Raw genomic sequence first — 27,028 nt, forward strand, 5'->3', positions numbered from 1 at the left:
CCCAGCCATAATTATATGAAAATTAAAAAAAAATTTACAAGCCCCAGATACTCTTTATGTCTTGATAAAAAGTATAACTGAAATCACTGGTTTCCATGACTTAAGGAGAAATCTAGAGCAAAGAAGTCGATGACAGTGCTTATAAGAATGTCCTTTGTTTAGGAAGATAAAGAAAGTTGGAGAATAGTTAGATGTGTTATTTCAAAATTTAAGTTCTTTCCTCCCTGATTGAGCATTTACTCATTAGGTCTTCTTATCCTCAGAGACAAAAGTGAAGGCCAAGAACAGGTTACAGGTTAGTAAATTTGGCGCCTGGCCTGTTTTTATAAATAATTTTACTGGAACACAGACACACCCATCATTTTCAAATGCTTTTTGCACTGCAATAGCAGAATTGAGTAGTAGACACCCTATGGCTCACAGAGTCTCAAATATTTACTATTTGGGCCTTTACAGAAAAAGTTTGCCAACCCCCTGCTCTAAAACACAAAGAAACCCTTATTAAGTTCTCCATCTTTGCTTTCTCCATGGCACTGAGCAGGAGGCTGGCATCTCTTCCCATCCTCCAAGACCCACCAAGTGAACGACTAGGAACGTGCAAAGGAGACAATACTCAAGTGTAAAAGAAACCAGTTTTCAAAATAACAGGAGGGGAAAAAAGCTTTATAAATACAAAAAAAAATATCAACATCATTAAATAACAGGATTTGCCCTCCTTTACATTGATTTCGGTCCCTTAAACTGATTCCAACTTCAAAGGCCCATTTTCTCTCATTTGAATTCCAACAAGTTCTTTACAAAGAACGACCTAATTGAAGAGCTTGCTTTTCAAACTCAAGGGACAACAGTTTTCAAGACTGGGATGGCCTGGCAATCATTTCAGTCAGTGCAAAATCTGCATTTTATTAAAGACATTTGGGAAGATCCATTCAAAAATACATTGTGCTCAGTAAAAATTAACCATTTCATGCTGATAATTTAGGTTACCACGGAATAGATATTTGTATAATATTTACAACAACAATAGAAATTTTACAGAAGTTTAGAATGGAATACATGCCAGAAAAAACTTGATAAGATGTAGGAACACATGATACAAAGAGTTATATAAACATTTTACAAATGGTTCATAATTAGCTTGTGAGGAATTTAAATATTCAACACTTTAAATTCAGTTTGGATTCAAAAATTAAAAAGGTTAACACTACAGCACACCCTTGCCACAGTAAAAAGTATGGAATTACACTTTGCATTATGGATTTATAAAGTCTGTGCAATTACGAATTTCCACTGATTCTTCAACTACCACAAATTTGGATGTTACATCAGTCTGACTTATACCTATTTTTGTTTTCATGCATGAGCAGGGTTCTCAAAGTTACCCTGCCCTGTGTCTTCCCAGATACCACCTTCAAACCTCCTAGAGATTGAAGAAGCTCGGAATAGTCTTCTAAGTATATACAGAATAACTACCTGAATTTAAAATGGCACAAAAGCAATTCCTGGAGATAGGAACTAGGGGCCACTATTTTGTTTGGTTTAATTGTTTCTGTTAATCAATCCAAGTTTACAGTGAGAATTAACTTCCTGCATTCACAGCATTACCCCTCCAGCCTGATTCCATCAGTGCCCAAAGAGGAAACAAGGAGAGGGAAATAGACTGAGAGGACTATATATAACCAATCGTATATCTCTAGTGAAAATGGGTTTTGTACAAACGTTGCTTTCCACTATGGAAAACCTAAGCCATCATGGAGAACTTCAAAGTTCTCCAGAAGGAAAAGTATCTTTTTCTTTTTCTTGAACCTCTGAATGCTTTGCAACTGAAGCTTTTGACAACTCTGGCAATAAATACTTTAATCCCCCAACAGGGACAAAAGTCAAGGCATCTACCTTTTCTATTCCTGGGTTTCGTCTGATTAACCCTGAAGCAGAACACTAGGACAAACTTGTCTATGCCTGAAATGAAGCACATCAGGCTTTTGGGAAAGTACAATCCCAAACCAAAGGAAGTCCTGAGGAATTCTTAGCAGTCTGTCAAAATGGAGGGGATGGAGGAACAGATAAGGCCTCTTTCTCCCTGATACTCTGCGCTGGAAGAGTAACAAACAAGGCAACTTCTATTCTGCATACAACACAGAGACCGATTTTTTTCAGATTCCAAAGGAGGATCAAAATATGACCCAAGGATCAAATGGGGTTCAGAGAGCTTAACCTTGTCGGTAATGAAGGGCCTTAGAAGTGAAACTGGTTTCACTGACACAGCTCTCTGGCCCTAGAAATCCAACGTGCAACTATTACAATTTTTTTTCTGGCAAAACAAAAAGACAAACCTCCCTCAAATTAGGGAGTAAACAGTTAATGAATGAAAATACAAGGCAGGTCGTGATCATATTTAATAGCCTATAGGAAAATACACAGAAAGGTGGGTCAGTGCCTGGAGTGAAAAAAGATATAGTCAGGACCAGGCCTAATGCTGATGAATTAACAAAGCACTATGGGAAATGAATATTCACATAGTAACTGACTTGGCACAAAGTCTATGATCTTTTATAGTACATTCAGTTAAAAAAGAAGAAATAGGGTAGATTAGGGCAGCAGGCCCAGAGTTTCCTAGCCACCTTACCTTCACCACATGTGTGTATACAGACAGACGAGGGACTCGTCCTATCACAGCTTCATTTTCTTGTATTTACTTATGGTTTCTAAGACAGATTTTTTTTATCCAGCTGAATCAGACCTCAAGGTATCCTATATCTCAGCTGGTCAAGACACAAAGAAAATAAAATCAGAACCACTTACAAGTTTTTGTTTTGTAAGTTGGCCCTTTAAGTCTCTGAGAGAAACTTCTTGTGAGATTCTGGACCTGGGGATTAGCGACAGGACACTGTGTTTTCTGCTGCCCCCTTTAAAGAAACCATTTGTTTTTAACTGTAAATAAGTTTTCTCTGCCTACACACTTTATTTGTGATGAACTGAAGGAGGTAAGGAAATAATTCAGTATTTTCTGACTTGGTTCAGTGTATCATACCACATTCCCAGTTCATAAAAGCATGAGTCTGTGGATCTTAGTGCTCACATGGAGCTCAATATCCCACTATAATGCAGGAAGTAACGAACTTCTAGATATAAAAGCAGTGCTCTCCAGAAACAACGTTCTGATCAGGAGAGAATATGCAGATTTCTGAGTCCCAGCTGAGCTCTAGGAATAAGTCCCAATGAGAGACTGCCCTTGCTGAAAGTTGGGTCACCACCAGGACCTAGGTGAATAGAAATAAACAGCGCCTTCCACGCACTTGAAAAGTAATCCTCTGGCCTTTAAAAAAAGCTGTACACTTACGAGTCATTCTCAATACACAGCTAGAAGAAAATAAATGGCTTTTTTCCTTATTTACTCTAAAAACTAGTTTAAGAAGTGAGGATACTATGATGTTAACTAAGGAGCTGGGACTGGAAAATGGGATAGCATTTCCTAGAGAAGTCCACTAATTTTCAATTAGGAACATGCTAAACTGGCTAACTCTACAACCACAACATACTTTATAATACATGAAGTGACTAGAAACTAACCAGCGTAGCTCTGAGCTTAGAATGAAAGTACAACTGCATAAGGTGAGTTGTAAAGCTGGTTTGAAAACAGATTTGACCAAAGCGTACAGCACAAATACTCCTATAACAGCCATATCACAACCACCAATACAGAAATTTTTGCTTCTAATTGGTCTGTCATATGCCAATATTTGTAAAGAGCTATTAAATGACCTAAATGAAAAACAAAGACATTTTTTGGGGGGAGACACAGCTAAAAGCCATGGATACCTTTGAGCACTTGGTAAAAAACGTGCCAATCTGCCAGGCTGCTGCTTACTTCTAACATAAGCATCATGGCTCTGTAAAAAAATTTCTAAGGACGCTGACCTAGAATTTAAGTTCTCAAATACCTATAAAGTAACTGTGGTCTCCTCCCAAAGGATGCACCTTTTAGCAGGCCCAAGACAATGGGAACAAACAATAAGATTTCAGGGGTTTGAATATGGTAGAGTAGGATTCTCAACCTCAGCACTACTAACATTTAGGGCTGGATCACTTTGTTGTGGGGGGATGTCCTGTGCATGTAGGACGTGTAGCAGCATCCCTGGCCTCTACTAACTACATGCCAGTAGCACCCCACCATACCAGTTATCATAACCACATATGAGCCAATTGCTGACAGAAGGCAAAATCGGCCCTGATTGAGAACCCCTGCTGTAAAGCTCTCTTGAGCCCTTTAGTGCGGACTACTTTTGGTCCAGGGCTCTGGAGAGAGGCTAAACCTCAGACTGAGACCAAACAAGGTTCATTGAAAGTTCATTTAGAACTTCTGAGAAGAAAAACGAGGATGGTGGTAAAGCAAAAGTAGAAAACCAGCAAAGCAGAGTTTCTTTTCAAAAGGAGATCAGTGATACTTCCATAAAACAAAGTAATTGATAAGTCTTCATTCAATCTTTTTATTCTTTAGGAAGTTAGGGCAGATAACAGAGCACAGATGCCATAAAAATTTCCCTTCCTAAAGAAAAATGCCAGCTTTTATGACTTTAAATCAAGTCCCTATCACGGATGGCAATCTCTGTGAGGTCCATAATTCATCGACACAGGAAAATAACAGTTAAAAGCTAAGAGAGGGCCCATTAGATTAGAGAGGAAATGACTATTCCCCTGTGTGAGTAGGAAAAGCATTATACATGCTAGAAATGCAGATTGTAGTTCACTTTACAACTCACTGAGGTCAATGAAAAGTCAAAATGGACAAAAGCTGAGAAGAGGATAAAAGAGCTACCTCAAAAACACGAGTTGAAAACACTGTAGATATTATCTGGCTCAAATCTGGGAATGTACGAAAAGTATGTATTGACTCTTCATCATTTAGGTTTACTTTTGCTCTAGGTAGAAGGCAATAATTCTAGCCCTTCTTTGAAGAACCATCAGGAATAGAAATGATCTGCAAACATCTGAGATCCCAGTGTTAGCAAGGATGAAAACATGGGAAACCAGCCGCTAGGTGACGACGAGCCTCCAATGCCGCACATGGCAATGTTGACTGCGCAGTCCTAAGCACACAGCACAGTGAGAAGTCTTTCCAGAGGAAAAAATGTGTTTCTGGTTTGCAAGGGGGAATACAAGGTACAGATCTAGTATGAAAAAGAAGAGTTTCACACCCTTTTAGAGTCATTAGTATCCAGGCAAAACTGCTAAGGGTCCACATCACTTATATAACTGAGCAGCTGCCTGGGAAAAGCCAGAATTCAGAGCTACTTGAACAGTATTGAACTGGTGAAAGAAACAAGATATAAAAGGAACCAAAGAGCATGCAAACTATTAGTTTGAATCAAATTGTTTCAATGATAGTACCCAGTTGAGTTGCATTTTAGTGCCTATTACACTTATTAAATTAAATAAAAAGCACCTTAAAATGACCTCTATATATAATCAATACACATCATTATAGTAGTTATATAAAATGCAATATGCACACAATTTAAGCTTCAAAGAAACTAAGACATTTTCTTTATAATCTTCATAATCATCAGAACTATAATTCTCAAAATCGTGGGGGCGGGGGAACAGTAATAGCACATTTCAGTTACAGCTGACTTGATTCAGAGGCTGACACTCTCAGAATCCTGGGACAAGTACTAACTACCGAGACATTACCTCCTTGAGGGGTAGGAGGGGACCTTTAAAAATATTATTGCTAGGAGACTACTTCTAAAAATCTAATGCTCTTGATGGATGATGGTGTTGAGTGATTTCTGTTAAGGATGGCCCAGAGACATGGGGCTATGACCTTTGTTGGCTAAAGGCCTTGATGAAACTTGGGAGCAACTTGGGAGTTGGAGGAGATCAAATGAGAGAAAGATAATTCCTGTTCTGACTGTGTGGTTGGTGTGTGTGTGTGTGTGTGTGTGTGTGTGTGTGTGTGTGTGTGTGTGTGTGTATGTGTGCGCGAGCGCGCTAACCTTGTTATATATGGATGGTCCCAGGAAGAAAAAGTGGGTATAGCAATTTCCTCTACATCTAGAATGGCTTCAGAAGCCTTTTAAATATCTCCTAAATATCTTGTAAAGAGCAGTAACAAAATAAGTATTTAGAAATAGAAATGCCACACATATACCTCCCCTCTACCCCCCACCGAGTCTCTGGTACAGTGCACAGGATTTAGGAGCATAGAGCTGGTATGCCAGGTCGGCAGACAGGGGCCTCGTACAACCTTGCAACTAGGAATGTTCACTGGCAAATCTTTGGTCAATGCTCTACACTAATGCTAAGTAGAAGAGCCCATTCTCTCTATAAAGAACCATGAGTAAGCCTGGATCTATTCTCCCTCAGGTGCAAGGAATGTCCCTGAACATGAAGAGGAGCCAACTGTGTGAGGACAGAGACAAGGCCTGCCGGAGTTCTCACTGGTCTAGCCCACTTTCTTCCCCTGTGGGTTTGCAAGAAGATGCTGCGTCTCGTCTGCTACCAAGGAGCATATCTAGAAGCTACTGCTGGGGCCTAAAAGTTGAGCAAGGTTCCTACTGTTACAGTCACATATAGCCATAATTCAACTCCCTTGGTAAGAAGTATAATACTCACTTCATATTACAAATGTATAAAAATATGGCAGAGTGTCATAACGATACTTTCTTTAAATGATTATATTTATAAAACAGACACATATTTATCATATATATATTTATATATAGAATAAAGTACTCCTGATGCAATATATAAATGTTACTGTTTAGTTTTTATAGAAACTACTGTAGCTGTCCCACTGCTTCACAATGTTCCAAACAGCTCAAAATAACTTTACATGTAACATAAAAGGTATGATTATAACAGTACAATATTAATTAATTATAAATAAATGTTACAAATCCTATCAAATATGGAAGTTTAGAAAACAATTTAAGACATACAATTAGTTCATCTGCTAACCCTTCAAAGGGATACTCCTGGATTACAATAAACCCCACATTTAGTCTAGGCAGAAAAAAATCTGTGGTAAGGGCATCAGCCAACACGGATTTTTCTTTTCCTTGCAGTGCCAGAACACATCCTGGCTTTCCCAAGTTTAACAGGGATTGCACTACAGCTGAAATGTAGGGGAGAAACTGGCAAGAATGTCTTCTTCCTCAATGGCATACCCTATCCATGCTCACACAAGACCCATGGAGACTGGTAATCCCTAAGGAACTCCTGTGGCTCTAAGATCCCTGACTAGCATTTGTGGCCGTGAGGAGCCAGATGGCTCCTCACATACGATATTGCACACGCCTTCATAAAGCTGAAAATACTGGCTTACCACTCTGGCCCAGCCCATTTCCCATCCCACCCTCCAACCCCTTCCCTCCCCTCCCAACTGGCTTCCCCCTGCCCCCTACCCCCACCCCCACCCCCACCCCACCCCAAGCACACATTACAAGGCCGTCTCTTTTAAATCATTTAGATTTGGCATTCGAGACCGATTTGTTCTGTTATAAGGGTGCCCATTTGGCCCGCTCTTGGCTCCCAGCTGTTCAGAGTAGGAAGGCCCTTCTGTGGCACTCCGGGTCACAGAGGACACGTGCCAACCAGGGTCCATCTGACCTGGCAGCTGAAGGGCTGGCCTGCCCTTTGGTGTGGGCTCCTGCCGGATGTTACTGCTCGCGCCAGAGGCCTGGGCCAGGGAGTGAATCCGAATTTCCGAGAAGGCATTTTTGACTTGTTGAGGTGTTAAGGGCTGGAAGCGCGGGTCCCCAGTAGCCGGGTGATTGGAAGCTGAAGAGAGATGCAACAGCTTGCGCAATGATTTTAATGGCTGGCTCTGGAAGACAAGATGAGAGTGTGTGTAGGGTAGACTGGAAAGCAGATCTGAGATGAATTCATAGAGCCAGAGAGGGTGGGCCCTAGGGGGAAGGAGGGCCTAATCCAGCCGTGGGCAAACAACGGCCTGCGGGCCGGATCCGGCCTGTTTGAAATGAATAAAACTATTGAAAAAAAAGACCGTACCCTTTTATGTAATGATGTTTACTTTGAATTTATATTAGTTCACACAAACACTCCATCCATGCTTTTGTTCCGGCCCTCTGGTCCAGTTTAAGAACCCATTGTGGCCCTCGAGTCAAAAAGTTTGCCCACCCCTGGCCTAATCCAACCTCATCTGTTCTTTTTTTCTTTTCCAGACAAGATTGGAGTTATTTTTCTTTAACAAAAAAGCCTATGCCTGGCCTGGATGGCTCAGTGGTTGAGCGGAGGCCTATGAACCAGAGGTCATGGTTCGATTCCCGCTTGGGGCACATGCCTGGGTTGTGGGCTCGATCCTGTGTGAGGTGTGTAGGAGGCAGCCTAGCGATGATTCTCTCTCATCATTGATGTTTCTATCTCTCTCTCCCTCTCTCTTCCTCTCTGAAATCAACAAAAAATATTAAAAAACATAGTATGGATTTCAAAACTTTTAATATTCTTTCAAGAAAGTTTATTGTATCAGTCTTTCAAAGCCCAATTTATATACTACCACCTTTAATGAAACCTTAAATCTTCCCACTACCTCTTCTCACCTACTCTTACATTTTATGGCATACCTCACTTTTTATCACCAATTATGGTTATTTATGGATTTTCTATCTCTCTTAGGCCACAAAGTATTCGTGGGCTGGGCCATGTTTTATTAATCCCTTAATCCCATCCCCACCCCAACCCCCAGCTAGGTGAAGTCTAATGGAAGATCACTTTTTTTCCTAGGACAAGGGTCACTGATGCAAGATCCATCTGGACCCCCAAAATACACCTGGATATTCTGGGGAGATCTTAAGACTTGTTGAAACATTGACAGGCTAAATTTCTCAACTATGCCCCCTCCAATATGCAGTCTAAGAGTCTAGGAGTGATGCATGGGCCACTCACTTGAGGCTGTAGATCAGAGATCTTCTCAGGACGCCACTCCTTTGGTCTGCCAGTTGTGGTGTTAGAGTGAATGGCTTTCTGCAATGTCAGAAGATCAGGGCCTTCAGAATTGGACAGCTAGAGCAGGATATAGACAAAGATTCAATCAGCACACCACTAAGCCTAACTAAGATATGCAACCACACCCAAGAGAAGAACAAAAGCAAATCACACCAAACCAAAACTCAACCCTCCCTAAGAACCGCCCCCCCAAAAAAAAACCCAAGAAAAAAAACAATAAAAAAAGAAACCCAAACTCTCCCAATGTTCACAATGCAAGTGATGCCAGTTAAATTCTGCTGCCCTCTTAATAATTTTCCCTGCATTAGGAAAAATTGGCAGATGTCATGCAGCTTTGTTAAAACCTCAACCTTTTAAGCATTCCCATGCTGTTAGTTTTAGTCGCTGTAAGAGAGAGCAGTTAAATTGGGCTGTACCAGGAATTGCTGTCGTATCCTCATTCCACATTGCAGTTAGGTTATGAACCAGTTCAATAAAACAAAAATTTGTTCCTGCTGGGAAAATGATCCAGACACTGTGTTTGGTGGTACTCAAAGAAGTCTAGCAGGTTTTCAAGGGTAGCAAAGTGGAAAAGTATGTTTGAATCATAATCACAAGACATTGCCCAGTAAAGAATCTGGGTCTAGCATTATGCATGATGAAAATGCTGGAAATTTGTGCCACAAATTCCACACGAATGCAACTGGTCCATTCACCAATTTTGGTGAACACAGTAGAGTAATGTCAAATGCCAAGCAAAAGCCCTGGCTTTGAACCCAGTGACCAGCAAAAGCTAGAGCCAGGCAAGAAAAAAACAAATTACCAACTAACAGAAGCTGTTTTTTTCATGGAGCCAGCTAGCTCACTCAATTTGGTCAATTCAACTTGGTTTCAAAGAAACAAACTGCCAACCAAGTGTTAACAAACTTTGTGAGCCAAACAAAAAGACATTTCTGAATTATAAGTGTTAATAGAATTCTTTACAGGAAATAAGGGGTTTTATGAATGCTGTCTGCCAACAACTGGCAAATCAGACAACCCAAACTAGCCTTTCACTACTTTGTTTGCTCAATAGCCTTTTATACTTCAACCTCCTTAACTAATTAGGAATATCCAGAATGGCTAAGAATTTATATCTCAGTGAATTTATGGAACTGGCTCAGGTACTTAACTAGCACAAAGAGAATATGACCCCATGAAAATAAAAGACATGCTGTTGTCATCAGTAAAACAAGTTTACTGGAGCAGTTTTCAGGGCTACCATACATAAAAATGGGTACCATGGGTGGAGTGACTACAGGAAGCTTTTTCAAAGAAGAACTATGCTTTAAATGATTCTTTGAATTAAAAAGAGGAAAGAGGGATTTCTTGATGCTTGGATTCTCCCCGTTGGTGGAATCTGTCTGCAATATAAGATACAAATAAACTAATTGCAAAAGAAAAGAAAAAAAGGTGTTCTTACTGAAACTTCTAGCCCTTTGGAAGCCCTTAAATTGTTAAATATTAGCAGTCACTGAAAGAATAACTGTGCTATGTGTGTATCTAAAGGGGGTACTGTGTCATTTCTCACCTGGACAAGAAGATGCCAACAATGTAATTAAGACATGCCAAAAACTTATACATATATGGAAAACATGTGGTCATGATCAATACCTACTGAAGGGATGCCTAGAAACCTACACATATCATTCACATTAAGCTTACAAAACATTTAAGGACTTATTTATTATCAGAAATATAATTATTATAAAGAATTGTGTTTAAACAGCTATTGATGAACTTCAGTCTCTTCCTAATTGCTAGAGAAGACTTCAGCAATTAAATAATCTACCATGCAAACTACCTATTCGGGGGGAAAAAAGATAGTGCAGACTCTTTGAACATGGTCAGCTCTTAAACCAGAACACATCACTTGGAAGACGAAGACCACTGTTGCAGGATTCTACCTTCAAGGAAGAAGCCTGGTTCTAGGCTGTTAGAAATATTCCTCCCATGGAAAATATCTGGAGCAGTTCAGAATACGGGATTTCAAAGTGAAGAAACAGAAAGCTCAGTCTTTAAATTGAAGCATGATTACCAGTTGAGATAGATACTAACTTGGGTACAACTACTAAGTTGGCAATCACCATATGCTCTGAGGGTTTATGTAACTCTCTGGATTTGGAACTGAAGCCAGATTTCCCAAGGCGGCTTCCAGATTTGCTTGAGTCAAAGCAGGCACCTTTACAATATAACATTATTTTTTGGCACCACTTTCCCCTGTTGTGGATATCTCAGTTCTCGGAGAAGTAGAATGCATATGACGGCATTCCGATCATCTTTTACAGCTGCGTGTATGAGAACATCTAAGTAAAATAGCCCATGAAGTTTCTTGTTCCCATGATGGGCTCCCAGGAAAGAGTTTAACTTGCATCACTAAGGAGGCCACAAGAGAGCCCCAAGGAACAAGTGGTCTGAGGCTCTCCACATAGATGGGGCTGATGGCAGGGACTAAGCCTGGGCCTGCTAGACAGGAGAACCCACCTCTAGTTCTCTCAACTGATAGAGCAACTTCGGGCAGATCTCAACTTGCCTGGGTAGTTCCTATATCAGCAAAATAAAAGGGTTAAACTAGATTTAGGATCCATCGAGGCTTTAAAATGTCTTGCTTCTCTGTGTGCCCTGGGCATCAGATTTCCCCTTTCTTGAACCTTATGCAAATGCTATAAAGCATTCAATCTTTCAAAGCTTGGTTACTTAGTTTCCTTTTGCTGAGTTCTGGAAAGTGGAAAAATCTATCTTTAATTCTATTTCTGTTCATGTGAAGGGGGCACAGTTAACAAAATGCTTTGCTTAGGAGGCTGAGGTCTGGCAGAAGTGCTCTTTGGAAATCTTATGCTAGATACCAAAGTCCTTAAAAACATTTTTTAACTAAAATATTAGAAGTACAAAAAGCTTTTGGTTTGGAATGCTTAACCCATACAGAGATATTTTGAAATTACTTTATAGACCACAAATGAAATGTATAGCCCAGCTGGTGTGACTCAGTGGTTGAGGATCCACTCATGAACCAGGAGGTCACGGTTGCATTCTGGTTGGGGCACATGCCTGGGTTGCGGGAGGCAGCTGATCAATGATTCTCTTTCATAACTGATGTTTCTATCCCTCTCTCCCTTTCCCTTCCTCTGAAATCAATAAAAACATAAAAAAGTATGAAAACCTTTAAAAAGTACATTCAAGTGGAGAGGATGTTAGAGAATAATAATTTTCCTATTTCTCTTAACCTATACTATTTCAAAATCTAAAATTTGAACCAGATCCTGAATAACAGAGTTAGTTAACATGTATATATACTCGACTTAGGCCACAATGAGCTTGGGGCTTTAAATTTAATGTTGGTCTAAGACAGACAGACATCAAAATCCAAATCTATATACAAAACACCTTCAATTCCTTGGTTTTTGCCACTTTCTTCCATTTAACCACCTCACAAGTGGCTATAGACCTGAGGTCAAAAACAAACACATTAAAATAAAAATAAGAGTGGTTATGAGGAGGTAGTCTAAGTTCAATGTTCATGATAGACAAGTGTTCTATAGACAATGATAAAAGTGTTATTTTATGAGCACTTTAAATATTTTGAGCTTTTCTACTTTAAATTAAGCCTTGTTTTGTTCATCTAGTGACATTTTGACTTGAATTTCTGCTTTAAGTGAGTTTCAGTTAGAGATAAGGCAGTTATTTTAAGAAATAAACACTTCAGGAATATCATGCAGTCATTAAAATGAAGATAATAAAATTTGTGTAGCACATAAATGTTGTGTGTATTGATACATAGATATACTATTAAAAGCCAGAATACAATATTGTACTAGAATGATTACTATTATTAAAAATAAACTAAAAAACCACCTTTTCCCATGAACATATGCACAGGCTAAAAAACTAAGACGAATTATACCGAAATCCTAATATTAATTGTAATAGAGTGGTAAGATTATAAATGATTTTTTCTCAATTGTTCTGTAATGAGCTCATATTTATTTTATAATGAAATATATAAGTTCAACAAATGAGCAAGTGAAAGAATAATCTAGAAAGGTAATCTAGAAGGATTACCAATACTTCTAGAACATCTGTGAAGTAAAAATCCTTACTTCAGCTATTATTCTTTAATACTATCATCTATTTCGTCTTACTGACTGACTCATGATCCTTGAATCTTTTTACCTTTCTAAATAAATGAGAGTCAATCATGTATGAAGAAAAACTAGAAACAAAATTATTTAAAATGACCCACTCAACATTGTGTAGTCTGGAAGGTGTCATAAAGCAAAGGGGGAAGCAGGCCTCACATGGGTAAAGAAGTGCCCGCTGAACTGGAGGCCTGGCTTCTCCATGTTTTCTCATGTCACTAACCAGCAGAATCCTTGCTTGGGTGGTTCAATGATGTAATGTGCACGGTTCCATGGAGCCAGCTCTGGGTTCAGGCAGAGGGCTCCCAGGAGCTAAGACTCATTCTATTTCACAGTTCAATAACAGCATATACATGTCTTCCTACTAAAGCAAGTCCTGAAATGTCAAATACTATTTCCTCTTGGTGACTCTGCAGCCCAGAAGTGCACTTGTCAACATGGGAATTAGATAACCAGCCAAGGGAGAATAATGAATGATGGTTAGTTATAACTTTTCAGATTTAAACATAAAACAAAACCATTTACTGAGTTTCCACATATAGTTAACCCCCAGAGAGAAATAAATCCTGTAGTTTCATAGGTTTTACATGACTACAAATCCACATAGATAAGACATTTATGGAGAGAGGCTTAAAGTGTTCTTTCTCATCCAAATTAAATTTCTTCTATTCCTGGAGATTCTGTTGAGTATAAAAACGCTCTGTGACAGGAGGACAGTTGTATAGAATTTGAGAACAAAACATATACAGTGCATGCATATCAGATCACAAAAAAAATCATTCACTTTGATTGCCACATACAAAATGTAAAGTATTCATGGACTAACATAGACTCGTCTGTCATTGTACCATATATAGAAATTAGCCATCTACTTACTGTTTGAGATTTCTTCTTTTTCTTTTTCATTGACCTGAAAAAACCTTGTTTTTCCTTTTCTTTGAGTTGTTCAGAATGACTAATGTTTTCAGGTCCTTTCCTAAATGGGAAGACATTTTTATCATATTGATTTTTCAATCATTCTCCTACAATTTTATGACAAATACAATGAATATGAAAAATGCATGACATCTGGTTCAAATAACCATGAAGATTCAATCACACAGGTAAAGCAACTAAAAAGCATAGGAGGAACTGAATCTAATAAACCATGGCTAATGATTAGCCTTTGGCACAGACTCATTCCAACTAGCAATTTGAGCATTATTACAAATGATCTGTAACTCGGCTGCAGGACCATTTTCATGCTGTTGAAAACCTCAGAATTAGGAGTCTAAAAAACACATGGTCTAAAGAACACCTTCTCTGCAACCCTCGAAGGGAAAGAGAAGAAACATTTTCATTATCTTCATTTTTCTATTTACCTTCTTAAAACCAGCTTGACAAGTTCATTATTGGTGGCTTGCCAAGGTACTGAACATAAAAAACAAATAAACAAAAGCAATGCTGCTACAGAAACATCTATCTATACATATAAAAGCCCAGTGACTGGAACAGCAGAATGACCAGAACTACTGGTGGCTATGATGCTCACTGCAGCAGCCAACCAGCCTGATCCTGGCCCCAATCGGCTCCCCTCCCCCCCGGGCTGGCCCAGCTCCTGATCAGCCCCCAACACCCTGATTGGGGGTGGGGCTGGCTGGCCAACAGCCTGCAGCCCCTCCCCCTGGCTAGCCCAGCCGATGGGCCCCATCTGTGCACGAATTCATGCACAGGGACTCTAGTCCTATCTAATAGAAGAGACACATGGTAATTAGCATACGACCGCTACCCTTCCCATTGGCTAATCAGAGCGATATGCAAATTAACTGCCAGCCAAGATGGCAGCCGGCAGCCAGGCAGCTGGAAGCGAACATGAGGCTTGCTTGCTTCAGTGACAGAGGACTCCAACATTCCCCGCCTGCCTTGCCGGCCTCTGAGCTGCAACTCTAAGCAACTATGTTACAAATATAGAAGCTAAACAAAACCCCAGAAACCTGCTTTAGTCGCAGGGCTTCAGCCAGCAGGATCGCAACATTGTTTCAAATACAGAAGGTAAACAAAGGCCAGAAACCTGCTTTCAGCAGCAGAGGTCTAAGAGCTGGAGCATCAGAGCTAAAGCTGGCCCAGAATAAAAAAATTAAAAAAAGAAAAAAAGGAGCGATTGGGAGCTTCAGTCACCCGTCAGCCTGAAAACAGCCCTCAGCCCCTCACCCAGACTGGCCAGGCACCCCAGTGGGGACCCCCCACCCTGAAGGGTGTGTGACCAGCTGCAAACAGCCATCATCCCCTCATCCAGGCTGGCCAGGCAACCCAGTGGGGACCCACCCTGATCCAGGACACCCTTTAGGGCAAACCAGCCAGCCCCCACCCATGCACCAGGCCTCCATCCTATATAGTAAAAGGGTAATATGCCTCCCAGCACTGGGATCAGTGGAGCCGCGAGGCCTCCAGGCACCAGGATCAGCATGACAGGGGGCAGCACCCAAACCCTCTGATCGCCCTGTGGCTCTGTGTGTGACAGGGAGCGGGGCCACAACCTCCCTATCCGCCCTGCTGTGTGTGTGACAGGGTGCGGTGCCCCAACCCCCCCCCCCCAACTGGCCCTGCTCTGTGTGTGACGAGGTAGAGCCATAACCTCCCCATCGGCGCTGCCCTGAGTGTGACAGTGGCCGCGCCCCAACCCCCTGATCGGCCCTGCTCTGTGGGTGATAGAGAGCGGTGCCCCAACCCCCTGATCCGCCCTGCTCTGTGTGTGACAGGGGGCAGTGCCCAAACTTCCCTATTGGCCCTACTCTGTGAATGACAGGGGGGAAGCTCTTCAACCCCCTGATGGGCCCTGCTCTGTGCATGACAGGGGGGAGCTCCCCAACCCCCTGATCAACCCTGCTCTGTGCGTGACAGTGGGGAGCTCCCCAACCCCCTGATCAACCCTGCTCTGTGCGTGACAGGGTATGGAGCCCCAACCCCCCTGATGGGCCCTGCTCTGTGCGTGACAGGGGGCAGCGCCCCAACCCCCTGACTGGCCCTGCTCTGTGCGTGACAGGGGGTGGCGCCGCAACCTGCCCATCGACCCTGCCTTGAGTGTGACAGGGGGCGGTGCCCCAACCCCCCAATCAGCCCTACCCTGAGCGTGACTGAGCGTGGCATCGCAACCTCCTGATCCGCCCTGCTCTGTGCATGACAGGGGGCGGCGCCCCAACTCCCCAATCGGCCCTGCTCTGAGCCCGACCAGAGGCTACACCTAGGGATTGGGCCTGCCCTCTGCCACCCGGGAGCAGGCCTAAGCCAGCAGGGCGTTATCTCCTGAGGGGTCCCAGACTGTGAGAGGGCACAGGCTGGGCTGAGGGACACCCCCCCGAGTGCACAAATTTTTGTGCACCGGGCCTCTAGTTTATATGTAAAAGGCTAATATGCTAAGTGTCCAACCATCTGACCAGTTGCTATGATGCACACTGACCACCAGGGGGCAGACTCTCAACACAGGAGCTGCCAAGCTGCAGTGACTTGGCAGCAGCGGTTCTCAGGTGACATACCCCAAAACCAGACAGGAGGGAGCCCAATTCCTCGCGGAGCCACGCGATTCCACCTTTAGTCGTGGGTTATGTTGTTGCTAGGGCATTGTCGGCCCCAAATCTGGTTTACTGCACACTTGCATTTGCATTCCACACCCTGTATGACAGCAACTTTGCAGAGTACCCTTTCGCATTCTGGGGCCCCTCAGGGGATGTTGGAGAGCCAGTTTCATCCCGATCCCCACAGGCCAGGCCGAAGAACCCCACCTGCTGGAGGGACCCCGCTCCCAGTCCTGCCCTGCCAGCCACCTTCTAATTAATTTCCTTCCAATGTGCATGAATCCATGCACCAGGTCACTAGTTTAAGATAAAATTCTATTAACTCTGTAGACTGAGGTGATCTCTGGAGGCTTTGAATCTTTGCCTGATCTAATCAGTCCGAAACAGAATTTGACACTGTCCTGCACTAGAGATTGAGAGGCATAGCAGATCTACCTAATACACAGTCATAAACCCAAACAGGCAGCCAAAATGAGGAGGCAAAGAAACAACCCCCAAATGAAAGAACTAGGAAATTCTCCAGAAGAAGAGATGAATGAAGCAGAGATAAGAAATTTATCTGAAACATAGTTCAGAGTAATGATGTTAAAAATGCTCTTAACAGTATGAGAAAAGATATAGTAACTATGAAAAAAGAACAGTCTGAGATAAAGAATGACATAACACAAATAAAGAACACACTGGAAGGAATACACAGCAAATTAGGGGAAGAAAAAACATTTAAAAAATAGGATAGCTTAAGACAGCTGTGGGACAATGTGAAACGTAACAATATTAGAATAGTAGGTGTGTCAGAAGAGATTGATAGAAAGGAATAGAGAAGGTGTTTGAAGAGATAATGGTAGAAAACTTCCCTAACCTGGTAAAGGAAAAAGTCACACCCATTCAGGAGGCACAGAGAACCCCAAGCAAGAAGAACCCAAACAGGGCCACGCCCACACACATCATAATTGAAATGCCAAAAATTAAAGACAAAGAGAGAATTTTAAAGGCAGCAAGAGAAAAGAAAACTGTTACCTACAGAGGAGCTCCAATAAGGCTGGCACCTGATTTCTCATCAGAAACTCTACAGGCCAGAAGGGAATGGCATGAAGTACTCAAGCTAATGGAAAGCAAGGATCTGAAACCAAGATTACTATATCCAGTAAGGCTATCATTCAAAATGGAGCTTCTTCTTCTCATTACAGCAGTCCTTTTAGCATTTCTATCAATGCTGGAGCAATGATAATTTCTTCTAAAGTGTTTAGCCTAAAAGTTAACAGGAATCCCAAGGAAGTAAAAGCATGTACTGTAAACACAGGTGTTCCTTAAACTTATTAGGACCTGCAATTTTAAACATCACTGAAAGTCCCAACTTCTGAAATGACAGTTTTATAATACAGCACAAACAATAAAATCACTAGTATTGGAACTCTGAATGATCTAGTTATAATTTTAAAAGCTGAAAACTTCAGACAGGGTGGAATGGGTGAGAATGAAATAAATGAAAAGTTAAATTCTTTACATGTAGTATTGTTACATTGTTGTCCTAAGGACAGATTGAGATTTCGGTCATACTTTCTTATGGCAAGTACTTTTGAGATTAAGTAGATGAAACCCTCTTGCATGAAACCTAAAGACAAACTGCCCTAAACTCCATTCCAGGCCACAACATTTAGTCATGTGAGGGTTCTAAGAAACACAGCAGAACCAGAATAGTCTGCTGTTGGAACCACAAAAGTAGGACTCTTAGGATTGAAAGGAACCTCAGAGAGCACCTAGTACAACCAGCAATGCTATTTTTAATGTTCTGCAACTTCCAGAGGTTAAATAATTATTTGCTTATGATATACCTTATATCCTTCCATAATGGGGTCTGCACAGTACAGTATTCAGATGAATAGATAGAAGATTTTACCAACCAGAAAGTCTAACAAAATCTCAAAGAACTGCTGAGGGTCAGTAGTAAAAGTGCTTTCTGCCAATCTTTAAGGGGGACACGTTCTCCATGACTGCAACCCCAGGAAAGGAATGGATGTCACTATAAGAATGCTAATGCTGGAGAAACTAAGATGGCGGCATAGGTAAACACCGGGAAATTGTCGCCTCCCTCAACAATTGAAAATTACCGCAAAGGACTGAGCAAACATCATCCAGAACAACAGAAAGGCTGGCTGAGTGTAAATTCTACAACTAGAAGGAAAGAGAAGCACGCTGAGAGCCAGAGGCGCTGCGGAGGTGAAGTGCAGAGGTACGGCGGCTTGCGCGCGCGAGGAAAGGGGGTGGCGCCTGAGGACGCGGCTGCCTTTTTGAATCACAAACTCCCGACTGCTCTGAACTCCGGTTCCGGGAAGTCTCTGGGGACCCAGGTCTCATACGGGGAGAAGCTGGTCTGTCCGGCAGCGGGCGAACTTGAAGGCGGCTTTCCCTCAGAGGTGCTTGCAGCCGTTACCGGGACACTGAGACCCGCGACTCCGGGCGGAGAATCGGCCATAGCTCCCTGATCCGCCCTTGGATTCCCTGAGACCCCGCCCCACCCAGGCTGCGGCAGAGGCTTTTGCATGTGAATGTACCTAACTGCAGCCCAGCCAGGCAGACCCGGAACTTCCAAGAGAAGGCCCAAGGCCCCGCAGCGGCTTGCATTGCTTCACAGCTGAGCCTCTTCGTGGCTCCTGCTGTGTGGCCTCAGGCAGAGGCTGAATTAGCACCTCCTTAGATCCAGGAGCCACTGGACCATCCAGATTGCAACTCCTCAGATCCATAAGGGACACACTCAGGGAGCAGACTCAGTGAGCACCAAAGCCCCACTGAAGCAAGTCTTGCCCCAGAAGGGTGTCTTCAGCACAGAAGTTCTCCCACTTTAGACACAGCTGATTCTCACAGCCAATTGGCCTGGAGGTCAATTCCTCCCAGTGATTCTACAACAACCAAGGCGCCAAGAGTGCACCAAGAGTGTCCACCCCAGGTAACTGGGGAGGCTGAGCTACTGGGCCCTACAGGACACCTGGCGCGCAGGGCCACTCTATCAACACAGGGAAGCTGCCAAAATCCGGAGGCAAAGAAACAGGTCACAAATGGCAGAAATGGAGGAAAGCAAACGATTGGATATAGAGTTCAAGGCCACGTTTATAAGGTTTTTCAAGAATTTTATGGAAACCGCCGATAAATTTAATGAATCCCTCAATAAGTATAGTGAGACCATGGAGGACATGAAAAATGACCAACTAGAAATTAAGCATACACTGACTGAAATAAAGAATAATTTACAGAGATCCAGCAGCAGACAAGAGGACCCCAAGAATCAAGTCAAAGATTTGAAATTCAAAGAAACAAAAAATACCCAACCGAAAAAGAAAAAAGAAAAGAGATTCCAAAAATATGAAGATAGTGTAAGGAACCTCTGGGACAACTTCAAGCGTACCAACATCAGAATTATAGGGGTGCCAGAAGAAGAGAGAGGGCAAGATATTGAAAACCTTTTTGAAGAAATAATGACAGAAAACTTCCCATACCTGGTGAAAGAAATGAACTTACAAGTCCAGGAAGCGCAGAGAACCCCAAACAAAAGGAATCCAAAGAGGACCACACCAAGACACATCATAATTAAAATGCCAAGAGCAAAAGATAAAGAGAGAATCTTAAAAGCAGCAAGAGAAAGACAGTCAGTTACCTACAAGGGAGTACCCATACGACTGTCAGCTGATTTCTCAACAGAAACCATGCAGGCCAGAAGAGAGTGGCAAGAAATATTCAAAGTGATGAATAGCAAGAACCTGCAACCAAGATTACTTTATCCAGCAAAGCTATCATTCAGAATAGAAGGTCAGATAAAGAGCTTCACGGATAAGAAAAAGCTAAAGGAGTTCATCACCACCAAACCAGCATTATATGAAATGCTGAAAGGTATTCTTTAAGAAGAGGAAGAAGAAAAAGGAACTCTGACCATTTGCCACAGCATGGATGGAACTGGAGAGCGGATAAATACCACATGATCTCACTCATTTGTGGAATATAATGAACAACATAAGCTGATGACTGTCGGGACTTGGAGGGAAGGTAGGGGAGGGTGGGGGTAAGGGGGAAAGATCAACCAAAGGACTTATATGCAAGCATATAGGCCTAATCAATGGACATGGACAACGGGGGGGTGAGGGCATGAGCGGGGGGGGGGGGTAGAGGGTAACGTGGGGACAAGGACACATATGTAATATCTTAATCAATAAAAAATATATTAAAAAAAAAAGAATGCTAATGCTGGCGAGAGAGGTAGTGAAGGCTTGAGACATTGGTCTTAGGAGAAGGATGTGAGAAGGGAAGAAGAGTCTATCTAATAAGATGGAAGTGAGAAGATGGGGGCAGAAGAGGCTAAGGAAAGAGAAGGAGCAGGACAAAATGCCAGTATCTGTTGTTCCTTGTAACCCAAACACAGGTAAGATGAATCAAAGACCCTCTGCAGCATCTTTTCAGAGGCATTGGATAAACTACAGCCTGGAGGGAGGGAGAATTATGAGGAAAACATCTTCAAACTGAACCTGAGCAGAGATGGTGGAGCCAAGATCCAGCCAGAAGAGATACCAAGGGCCAAAACAGAAAAAAAATATTACCCTTGAATTAGAAGATGGAAGCTAGGAATGAAGTGTGAGTGTACATGTATCATAAAAGACACAGGAGGAAGTCAGAAACGCAAGTGGGAGAGAGGGAGAAGCTACACTGAAACACACACATACAGAGAATTAACAGAGAAACCCAAGGGAGAAAAAGTCTGGGGGAGAGACTCAGAGATGGTGAGAAGCTGCCTGGAACACAGGCCCTGAAAAGCTGTGTTGTACAAAGAATGAAGAGGGAGACTTAAACATTTAGAACCAGTACTATACCCAATGGGTAAGAGTGCACCCTATAATATAGTTCAAATTTGAATTGTCAACTCTGTGAAGTTATCTGCTGAGTTGAGCTAATTGTACAGCAATAGACGGGTCCAAGAGGAGCAGCGCAAGAGAAGGGCAAGTGGGTGATCACATAAATTTCAGGGACAGGAACTTTAAGAAGAACCACCCGGCTAGTCACCTGGAACATTATCCAAGGTTAATAAAATGGTGGAGGTGGGAGGTGATGATGGTGTGGGGTTAACAGTCTGCTTCCTGAACAGTCTGGGGACTCACGTATTATCTCATACAACAGCTATTTCTCTAACTCAGTGGTTCTCAACCTTCTGGCCCTTTAAATACAGTTCCTCATGTTGTGACCCAACCATAAAATTATTTTTGTTGCTACTTCATAACTAATTTTGCTACTGTTATGAATCGTAATGTAAATATCTGATATGTAGGATGGTCTTAGGCGACCCCTGTGAAAGGCTCGTTCGACCACCAAAGGGGTCGCGGCCCACAAGTTGAGAACCGCTGCTCTAACTGGTCAAGAGGAAAGAGAGAATTCAAAAGATTCACTTAAAAAAGGGAATGAATTAAAACCAACTGAATCAAAGTCAACCAACATTTACGGAGTACTTTGTATGTGCCAGGCCTGTGTTAGGTGTTGGAAGTATAGAGGAAAATAAAACGAGGAGTGTGACTTCAAGCTGCTCACAGACTCCAGACAGGAGCCCCACAGGTTTGACAGGGTCAGACATCAGAGACTTCAGCATAATCGTTCTGGGAGCAGCATGAAGGTGAACTGAAGAGGAGAGGGGCATTAATTACTCTGTGACACTTTCCTTGCCACCTTCCCTCCTCTGGCAGTGTCAATAGGGTGGTCAGTAATGTTTGAGAAGAGAAAATCAGCAAATAATTTTGTGACTTAGGGTGGCAAGCAATAATGGACACCAACATATTAATAACTCTATAAGAAGAAAAAGCCTGGGATTGTGCAAGTGAGTGACAGCAATTCTTCACTGGGATTTCTCATTAATTTGGTTTATTGTTGTAAGCATCAATTTTTAGCCCAATTTTGACAGCAGTCTTTCTAAACATATTTATACATTAAGCAAATTAAAAGCATCCTATTTTTATAAATATGGATTTGAGATAGCTGAGATGGCCAGAATAACCACTCTGGATAGTATACTACAATATCTATTTATTACTTATAATAAGACATAGTAGCTTGATTATTTTTTTTCATTACAAAAATGTATACACTGTAGAAACATTCTCTTCCCAAAAGAAATGTAAAGTACTACTATCAAGGAGAAACAGACTGCCCTTAGGAAAGTAGTAATTTAGAAACAGCAATTCACTGTTGCCATAGCAAGGATCATACGTGTTTTTGTAACAATTATCAAACTACATTTCTTTCAAATATACACAGTATGGTGAAACAATGAGATTACTTGTTTAAGAAAAAACATCACAAGAAGTCAAGCTTAACAAATGACTTAGACTAAGTTAGATGTGCTGCATGAAGAAATATCATAGCAACATTATCAAGAGGGGCAATGGGAACAAAAGAATATCGAAATTCACCACCAATGATCTGAAACTCTCTCAAGCCTATTACTAGCAGCAGAGTACAGATGACTCAATGGAGACTTGTCTAAAGTTCAATGTCCCAATTGTGCTTCTAATTTTTTTAGAACTGTTTTCAGGTTTCCACACATTCCTAGGTCTAATCAAGCTCTATTCAAACTGATTATCAAAAAGACAGAAGCAGTATGCTGTGAGTACCACCTATACCACATTTGGACTCAGTTTTGATCTGATCTACCTAATTTTCACTGGACTCTGTTAATCTGTCATTGATACTCTTTTAACCATCACTAATTCATTAGGCAATGAACAAGAGGAAAAACATTTTTTTCTGTAATTCCACATTCTCATAATTTAGACACTATTCTCAAGGCTTGTTAAAGCCACACTTGAAAACTGTCAATGCTGATAATTAAAATAAGTTGCAACTGTGCTCCCAGGTTAATGTATAGGAAATCTTGTCTTCAGTCACATAAAGAAAGAATGCACCAAAGTTCATTAGCAAAGTAAGTGGAAGGGAGACACCTGAGCAGTCATACTGAAGTTAGAGGACATGAATGGTAAACACTGCTGACATTAAGAAGTTATTGCTCTAGATGCTTTTGACGTTTTATCCCAGTTAATCATCACTTTAACCATGTGAAGGAGATACTCTTCCTAGCCCTATATTACAGATGAGGGAAAAGATGTCAAAGTCACATGGCCAGAAAGTGACATTAATCAAGATCCTCTATTTCCAAAGTCTAGCCTCTTAGTCGTCACTAATTTAAGACTCTCATTTTATAAATGAGGCAATGGATGGAAAGTGTGCTTATAAAAGAAAAAGTATTTATAGCTTTAAAACTCACTTTTATTATTGTTTTAAAAATAATTGCCCTAGCCCGTTTATCTCAGTGGATAGAGCATTGGCCCTCAGACTAAAGGGTCCCAGGTTTGATTCCAGTCAAGGGCATGTACCTCAGTTGCAGGTTCAATCTACGGCCCTGGTTGGGGCACATGCAGGAGGCAACCAATTGATGTCTCGCTCTTACATCGATCAATGTTTCTCTGTCTCTCCCCCTCCCTTACACTTTCTCTCAAAATCAGTGGAAAAATATCCTTGGGTGAGGGTTAACAGAACAAACAAATAATAATTAGGTTATTTTCACCACTGGGCACAGTAACAATGAAACCTCGAATAACCCTGCCAACAGGGTCCAAATTGTGAAACCACACAGGGTTAGGAGAACTGACCTAAGGCCCTCTGTGACTTCTGGCAACACCAGAGATGGGACCTCTGGCAGATTGGTCTCATTCTAAATTCAGTGTGTTACAACAATGCACCATTTTATTCTACTAGTGGAAAACTTGGTAGGTAGTTCTATGAAGTACACATAAGTGCCCCTCACATCTGGATTCTGGGCAGTCTTTCTGGGCAGCTGAAAATACAAAGTCCACACTACTATTTTTAAAAAGTCCTTACTTCCAGACAAATCCTGAGACTTGATATACATTATAGTCTCCTTAAATTTTTATTACATATGACACAAGAAGATAAAAGGATTAGCAAAGTCGGCACATTTTAACGTCTGGCTACCACTACACTTTTGTGGTACCATAAAGAATTGTTTCCCCATTTATCTTTTTACCATGAAAAAAGTAAGTTGGGCCTGGCCGGGCATGGCTTGGTGGTTGAGCGTCGACCTATAAACCAAGAAATCATGGTTCAATTCCTAGTCAGGGCTGTTTCGGGCTCAATCCCCAGGGTAGGGCATGCAGAAGGCAGCTGATCGCTGATTCTCTCTCATCACTGATGTTTCTACCTCTCTCTTCCTCTCTGAAATCAATATGTATATGTGTTTAAAAATAAATCTTTAAAAAAGTAAGTTGGCATAGAGATGAATGATACAAGCTGTGGAGTCAGAATCCATGTAGGACTAGATCCTAGCTCCTGTTACTGGTTGTCCAGCACCCAACAAGCTCCTTACCATTTTTAAGCTTGGTTTCCTCATCTGTAGAATGGAAGCCTCTCCTACTTCAAACACTGATTGTGAGAACTGAATGATAAAGTGTATACAAAATGCTAAGCAAAGTGCTTGCTGCATGATTCAATAGCAACAAAAGAGGAGATAGCGAAAACATCAATCATATCAGAAGAATGCATTGAAAGACTTATGAGGTAGTTATTGCTCCAGGAATTTTTTTTTCTTTTACATGATATTTAATATAAATGCTGCACTTGAAAGAAACCATTACAAATAATGACAGATCACATTTTCCTTATCAAACAATCTCTCTTGAGAAAGGAAGGCCTAGTACGAGAAAGAATGATAAATGTTTATTCAGAATTTCTTTGAAATCTCAAATCTCCAGTTAGAAAAAATAAAGGTAGAAACAAACCAAAATCCTTACCATGTTTCGAACGCTGGTTGTCTTTTTGAGTGGTTAGTTCCCGAACTGCTTTCCGAAGGCAGGGAAGAAACTCTGGCTGACACATTATTCTCGTGGAAAGAATTATCTGGACGTGGAGATGGCACTAGATAAAGAAAGTCACTAATGTACTCCTTTGGTCAAAGCACTATTCAAGTTATTCTATTGTATTTTTTCTCACATAAATAAAACCCAACTATGCAAAACCTATCCTTAGTTTGAAGTGATTTTTAACAATATGTGTGCTGGAACATACAAACTACCATTTAAGTCTTGACACTTGGGAGGCAGCCTCAATTATATATTTTAAAAACTAAATCCCAAAGAAATTTGGTTACTTGCACAAGAATACAACTTTTTCTCTAAGTTCTCAATCCAGGAATAAACAAAGAAAAGCCAAATTGTATTTGAGTAAATACTTTTCTGCTTTTTAGGTGAGGGTTACTATTTTTTCTGTCAATTTCTAAGCTTGGTCATAAATCAAAACATATTGCAAATTTCATCACAAAAAGAATATACAGGCTGTATATCAAGATAAATGACACCATTTCACTTGACTCTTGACCAGTACAATGGAAGTATTCTAGAAACATCTATCATTTCAGTGATACCACTAAATCTTCATCCAGTTAGATTTAGTAAGATTATTGAAATGGCAGCTTGTCTCCAGATGTTCACTTAGTTAAATCTTTTCTTTCTATTTGTACACTTTCTAAAATAAAAAAGTGGGTTATCAGGAAGACAAATGAGGGGCTTTGCTGATATTAACTGATTTAATTTACTTGCAAGCAAAATAAAACTGTGGATCCAGATTCATTAATTAGAATTTTGTTAACATTTTATATTAAACTATATTCCACAGACATCTACAGAAATAACATCCATTTTAGAAGTAAAACTTACAGTGATAGAAGAAAAGGCTTTTGTTCATGTATTCTACAAGATTATTTTAAGTAACTTTACTCTGAATTAAAATTTTAATCCCATAAGATTCTAAAGTAATCATGGCATGAAAAAAGAGAACATTAAAAGGTATATTCAGCCCTAGCCAGTTTGGCTCAGCAGATATAGAGCGTCACTCGGACTAAAGGATCCCAGGTTCGATTCTGGCCAAAGGCACATACCCAGGTTGCAGGCTCGATCCCCAGTGTGGGGTGTGTAGGAGGCAGCCATTCAATGATTGTCTCTCATCATTGATGCTTCTCTCTCTCTCTCCCTTCCTCTCTGAAATCAATAAATATATTTTATAAAAAGGTATATTCAATGCCTTATGCTTTTTTTCAAAGGTAGCACTAGGAGAAAAAAGAGTGGCTTAATCATTCAATATACATTTAGTCCTGAATAACACTTATATGTATTTATTTAGCTCAGGTTCCTGGTTAAAAAGACCAAGCAGCTATCCATTCCGCACCCCCCAATTCCTGCCCCTTTCCAGCTGTCCTCCCTAATTAACACAATAGTGAGAAGCCAGGCAATGTGGGTATGGGGGTTGTGTGGAAGGTTTTGA

General features: G+C 41.3%; 1 protein-coding gene across 2 annotated transcripts in view; it reads right to left on the reverse strand.

Moving 5' to 3' along the window:
* Positions 1-7,441: 7,441 nt before the first annotated feature.
* Positions 7,442-27,028, reverse strand: part of CDKL5 (cyclin dependent kinase like 5) — a 173,092-nt gene continuing 153,505 nt past the window's right edge. For both annotated transcript variants that reach the window (XM_036305036.1, XM_036305037.1), the window contains 4 exons: positions 25,504-25,627; positions 13,998-14,097; positions 8,908-9,024; positions 7,442-7,828 (listed from right to left, as the gene is read on the reverse strand). In XM_036305036.1, coding sequence (XP_036160929.1) covers positions 7,442-7,828; positions 8,908-9,024; positions 13,998-14,097; positions 25,504-25,627 — 728 coding nt within the window. The remainder of the gene's footprint in view (positions 7,829-8,907; positions 9,025-13,997; positions 14,098-25,503; positions 25,628-27,028) is intronic.

The sequence above is a fragment of the Myotis myotis genome, unplaced genomic scaffold (assembly GCF_014108235.1).
Source record: "Myotis myotis isolate mMyoMyo1 unplaced genomic scaffold, mMyoMyo1.p scaffold_m19_p_4, whole genome shotgun sequence".
Lineage (NCBI taxonomy): Eukaryota > Metazoa > Chordata > Mammalia > Chiroptera > Vespertilionidae > Myotis > Myotis myotis.